Raw genomic sequence first — 6040 nt, 5'->3', positions numbered from 1 at the left:
ATATTTAACAAATGATTAGTTAGATAAATTATATAATTTAACTTTATTTAATGATTTTGTTCAACCTACCGGTGCGAATATTGTTTTTATGTACTTAAACTAATATTATTTTTTTTAACTAAAAAAATCTCCATCTTATAAAAGATTCCATTAGTGAAAGATAAATATCACGAAATACACAATACAGTACAAGTCATAGTAAGCAATTACCTGGAAGTATTCTAATAACAGTTATCACAATAAAAACAGTCATGACAACATTAAAGATAAAATTATAAAAAAATATGTAAATGAAAAAGTAAGTATAAAATTTTTTCAGTTTTTATATTAGTATAGCTGTACACTATATACTCTATTAAATTTTATTTTAATTCAATATTTAATTATATTAATTTTAACCATCACAAACATTAAACAAAATACTAAATTTATCTCTATTGGTTGTCATCATTAATTTAATATAAAAGCACATAATCAAAATTTAATAGAAAGAGAAAAAAAATATTTTTCTTATTTTCAAAGTATAACCTCTATCAAAATATTTTGTGGTTAAAATAATATCTTCCACTATTTTCTGTTATCTTTTAATTCTTGAAATTTAAATTTGCAACTTAATTATCAAATTACAAATTCAAAGGTAGCAGCAACAAATCAGGTCAAGTGAGTTTATATAAGAAGTTGCGCCCACACGGAAATTAAGATTTGCCACAAACGTTAAAACGACAGCAAATTTTGTGTTTCTCTTCTTTACCATCTCTTATTAATTGCTCAGTTCTCTGCTTCACTCCGATTGCAGAGCCACTGACAGAAAAACGATAACTCTCAAACCCCTCACAGGTAACACCCTACTCAGCTCTTGTGTTTTTCTTCTGCATCATTTTTCTGTTGAAATAAATAAATACGTGCTCTTTTTTTTTTCTGCATGAAAGGTTCAAGCTTTTTGCATACTAGGCTTCAGGTTTGAGATCGTTTCGATTTTTCACGACAGTTTTTTTTTTTTTTTTTTATTAATTCTCACTTTTGGTTCAACGTCTTGCAAAGCCAAAAGCTTTTTCACTTTCTCGTTGTACCCATCAGTATTCTTATGCGGGGTGGTGTACAGAGTGTGCGGTTTTCATCTATTTTTCTTTTTTGGTTGGGGTGATGTGTCTGGTGGATCGTTTACTTGTTATCACTGAATTTTTTTCTTATTCGTTTGAAGCAATTTCGTTGTTTTGGTATATTTCTTGTGTAGAGACTGCACTGTTTTTTTTGCGTTTTGTGTTTTTGTGTTTTGGTGTGGGATGGCGTAGAGGGTGTTTTTTTTTTTTTTTGCTGATGGTTTACTTCTTATTCTGATTCACAATTTCTGAGTTTCTTCCTTGTAAAACTTTTTTTTTTTTGCTACTTTGTCTCTTCTTCGATTAAATTGCTGCATACGGTGAAGGTTTCTGCCAATCGTAAAGCAGGGATAATAATTGTGCTTGTTTGGATTCAAGTGGATTCATCTAAAATCATGTTGAAATGCCATACAATATAACTTTTGGTAAATGTTCTCACAAAAGAAATTGATTTTGAATCTAGAACTAATTTTTAGTTGAAACAACTCCAAATAGTTTTTGCGCTGTATCGATTTTGTAAATTGAATCTACTTAATTTTTTTGCATTGGACCAACTACAAATGTTTTTCCCTTCAAAATATGATGCGACAAGGATCATTGACATGTGAAACAAACAAGGAATTAGGTAGACATAATGGAAGATTTATGAAAGTTAGGTCATGATCTGATAGGAAGTAGAAACACATGCATATGAAAGCTTGTAGTACCTAATTTCACCATCTGAAATTTCCTAGCCTTCTGAGTTTCACCTGATTCTCACGTTTTAAGAAAATCCCATGGATATGTGTGTGCTATTTTACTTCTTTGCCTAGCTTGCTTTGGTATGAAATCATTGCTGATGACATTTAAAGTATGGTCTCCGGTTAGAATTGTCATTGTTCAAGTGTCAAGCCCATGAGTGTGTTGGTATTGGCAAATGTGTTTACTTATTTAACCAGCTAAATGATTATTTGATTAAAAATTGATTGCTTCGACGAAGCATGCTCACCTCTTAGATGGATCTAATAATTTCTAATTTGACATCATATAGGCATGTACTTCTGTCATTGTAAAACGCGTTTTCTTTGTATGTTTTGACTCACTTATTCCTAATATCTATAGAACAAACTAGTTAACTAGAATGTTAGAGGAAACTGTAATTAATCAATTGGCTAATTTGTCCTCCAGGAGTCGAGTCCTGTAAATCTTATGATTAAAAGTCACCTGTTGCTGTTTTGTTAGGGGATTTCATTTTTGTTCCTTTTCTTAGTTTGTTTTTTATGCATCCAGATTGTTAAAACACTAGCATAAGAGAGAAGTCATAAATACTGAAAGGGTTGAAGTTTACGTGTCACAAGAGATTTAAGCATAGTTCTTTTCTAACTTTATTTAGCTGGATTGAATTGTTTAAGGTTGCCTACTAAATTTTCTGCCTTCGTTTTTTCAGACGTGCCTTCCTTAAATATTTTGCTTTTGGGTGGTTGAAAGCTAAGCAGATACTGCTTTAAGGAGTTCATCTTTGGTATTATCTAGTGTCCTTTACCAAAACCAGGGAATGCTGAAAGATGTGGTTGAAAGTTAAGAGTTCCCTCTCTAGTGTTAATGAAGTTGTAGCACCATGTTTGCTAGCCTTATTAATCCTTGATGAGATTGGATATTTAGACCACTGTGAATATTTGTTTTATGCTCATTTGCCCGAGGAAGCTGGAAACCTGAGCAATCGTGTGATGTCAAAACATGATGTTTGTGAAGATGGCTGAGCTTTGAACATCACTGGAATAAAGCACCGACACTCAGTAAATACTTGGTATACTATACTATCGAAAGTAGCATTAGTCTTATGCAGAAAATGGAACAGAAGGGAGGTGTGCTTCTGCAAAAATATGAACTTGGTAGGTTATTAGGACAAGGGACCTTCGCAAAGGTCTACCATGGTAGGAATCTGATAACTGGCATGAGTGTGGCCATTAAGGTAATTGATAAGGAAAAAATTTTGAAAGTTGGATTGGTTGATCAGATTAAGCGTGAAGTTTCAGTAATGAGATTAATCAGACATCGACATGTGGTTGAGCTTTATGAGGTAATGGCCACTAAAACCAAAATTTTCTTTGTCATGGAGCATGCAAAAGGTGGTGAGCTCTTCAACAAGCTACTCAAAGGAAGGCTGAAGGTGGAAGCTGCTAGGAAATATTTTCAGCAACTGATAAGCGCTGTTGACTACTGCCATAGCAGGGGTGTGTGTCATCGAGACTTGAAGCCAGAAAATCTACTTTTGGACGAAAATGATAATTTGATGGTTTCAGACTTTGGGTTGAGTGCCCTTACTGATTCCAAACGCCAAGATGGATTGCTCCATACTACATGTGGTACCCCTGCCTATGTTGCTCCAGAAGTGATAAACAGAAAGGGCTATGATGGGATTAAAGCAGATATATGGTCATGTGGGGTAATCTTGTTTGTTCTGTTGGCTGGTCATCTTCCATTCCATGATTCAAATCTGATGGAGATGTACAGGAAAATCAGTAAAGGGGTATTCAAATTTCCTAAATGGTTTGCACCAGATATTCGCCGGTTATTATCCAGAATATTGGATCCAAACCCAAAATCCAGGATATCAATTGCCAGAATTATGAAATATTCTTGGTATAAAGTGGGGTTGGAGAATCCTGCTATTACAGAAACAGAAAACCAAGAACCAGCTCCCCTGAATGCTGATGGAATACTTGAAGCGTGCGAGAATGATGATCCACCTATTGCAGAGTCAAAGCATGAACTGACCAAGCCTTGTAACTTGAATGCTTTTGATATTATCTCCTTCTCAACTGGTTTTGATTTATCTGGTATGTTTGAGGACACTGTTCCCATGAAAGAGATGCGGTTCATGTCAAATAAGCCTGCTTTGAGTATAATCTCTAAGTTGGAAGAAATTTGTAAGAAGCTTTCCTTGAAAGTAAGGAAGAAAGATGGAGGATTGTTGAAGTTGAAGGGTTGTAAGGAAGGCAGAAAAGGGAGTTTAGGTGTTGATGCTGAGATTTTTGAGATCACCCCACACCTCCACATGGTTGAACTTCGAAAGTCCAATGGTGATACCATGGAGTATCAGAAGCTTTTTACACAAGATATCAGACCAGCACTTCAAGACATTGTTTGGACATGGCAAGGAGAACAACCACAGCAAGAGCAACAACATCATGAAGTAGTTCAGGAAGAGCACCAACCTTCTCATACCGCTTAGTTTCCTCATCAACATTTCATCCTTTGCTTCTTCATCTTCTCTGCTTCTTTTCATATTTTTCTTGTCAATAACAGCATCATGAAGTAGTTCAGTCTTATTTGATGGATAATTGAATAATTGTGAACACAAATTGCAAAATTCACCAATTTGGGTGCTTTATTCCATCCTTAATAAGATTTTTTTATACTTAGTTGCTTAATATTGAAGGTCATGTTCTTTTTTTCTTTTTGTTTCCAATCCCAATTTGCCTGGGAATTGATTTTGACGTGTTATGATTAGTTATGCATTATATTTTATTTAAAGGGTGACTCTGAAATTCGATTGGGTGAAAATTGAAAAAAAAATCATATACTATTCTTTTACTTTGATTGGCCAATGTTATGAACCGAAAAATAATTTTTGCCTATCTTTCCTCGAATTAATGTCTAGTGGTTAGTTTAAAAGCATACAAGAATTAAAATCAAAATTAACTTATTTTGTATAGACTAAAAATATTTTTCAATTTTTAAATGTTAGAAATAAAATAAAACAAAATATAATTTATTTTTCTAGGATAAAAAAAAACATGTTTAATTTGTTTGCTTTTTATAATTTGATAAAGGATGTGAAGTATGTCTTTGTCAAATTTAAGTATTTATCTTTATACAACTTGGTAATGTAACATACCATGCTTTTTAGTATTAGAAATAAATTATAAGAGTCCTACTATTATTTAATCTTATCTTACTTTATGCATCACAAACTTTTTTTATGTCCCAACTGTGGATACAATATATTTTTAGATCATTTATTATATTTAAAATTTGGCATCTTATCTTAGAACTTGAAAATCTGATCACATTTCAAAATTCTGTTTATAATCAAGTTGTAGTAGGTATATTATCATTGTTACTAACAATATTAGTGCTGAGAAAAAGATAAAAAAAACTAACAATATTAGTACTATTGTTATTATTATTTTTTGTGTCACTTGTTATTATTATTTTTATTGTATCGTTATTATTATTCAATATTAACTGTGGTTAGTCATTGTTATGATTATAATAGATTTTTGATGTTGTTATTATTAAAGTAAATTGCACTTGAATTTCAGTTTATAGTAAATTAGACCTGGTATCACTTTTTTAACCGATTAAAAAATAATAGCATTATCTTTTATAGGCACCATACGTTTACTAACGATAAAATAAAGCGAGATAAATTATAAGGATCAGTTGAATCAGTATAATAATAAAAAAAATTACTTTAAAATTCTGTATAATTGATTTTTCCTGCGATGAAAAACTTTTAAATTTTAGAAAACTTAAAAGTGTTTAAAATTTGAATTGGTTTGATTTTATTATTTTTAATTTTTTAATATTTTAAAAATATTTTTGAATTTCTTTAAACGACACATGTTATATTATATTTTACCTACAATATAGACACAAAATAAATATATAATTTAGTTTAGAAAAAAAATTAAAAAAAATTTAAAAATAAAAGACATATTTAATCTTAATTTTAATTACGAGTATACTTGCATATTCATATATGTAACTGGTCTTCCAACATTCCAACAATCAAGTATCCTGAGGGTTTTTTTTCTCTTTTCTATGGGAGAAAGAGAAAGAAACATAAATGTACCTCTTTATGTAACCTCTATAAGTTATTATTTTTCAAAATTTAATATTCTTATCTCTTCAATCAAATTACAATATTATAGGTATCTAAATTGTTAATATTA

General features: G+C 31.2%; 1 protein-coding gene across 4 annotated transcripts; it reads left to right on the top strand.

Moving 5' to 3' along the window:
• The first annotated feature begins 625 nt into the window (after nt 1-625).
• Nucleotides 626-4513, top strand: LOC114184934 (CBL-interacting protein kinase 2-like). Of its 4 annotated transcripts, XM_028072346.2 has the most exons (3): nt 690-837; nt 930-958; nt 2527-4513. In XM_028072346.2, the coding sequence occupies exon 3, from the start codon at nt 2920-2922 to the stop codon at nt 4312-4314; it is 1395 nt and encodes a 464-aa protein (XP_027928147.2). In that variant the 5' UTR covers nt 690-837; nt 930-958; nt 2527-2919; the 3' UTR covers nt 4315-4513. The 4 variants fall into 4 exon arrangements, with proteins under 4 accessions (XP_027928145.2, XP_027928148.2, XP_027928147.2 ...); XM_028072344.2 differs by lacking the exon at nt 930-958 and having other exon boundaries at nt 626-837; XM_028072347.2 differs by lacking the exon at nt 930-958 and having other exon boundaries at nt 683-837; nt 2568-4513.
• Nucleotides 4514-6040: the final 1527 nt, after the last annotated feature.

The sequence above is a fragment of the Vigna unguiculata genome, chromosome 5, assembly GCF_037176805.1.
Source record: "Vigna unguiculata cultivar grain cowpea cultivar isolate G323 ecotype 2 chromosome 5, ASM3717680v1, whole genome shotgun sequence".
NCBI classification, from domain to species: domain Eukaryota; kingdom Viridiplantae; phylum Streptophyta; class Magnoliopsida; order Fabales; family Fabaceae; genus Vigna; species Vigna unguiculata.
Note: the sequence above shows the minus strand (reverse complement) of the source record. Positions and strands in the feature narration are given on the sequence as shown.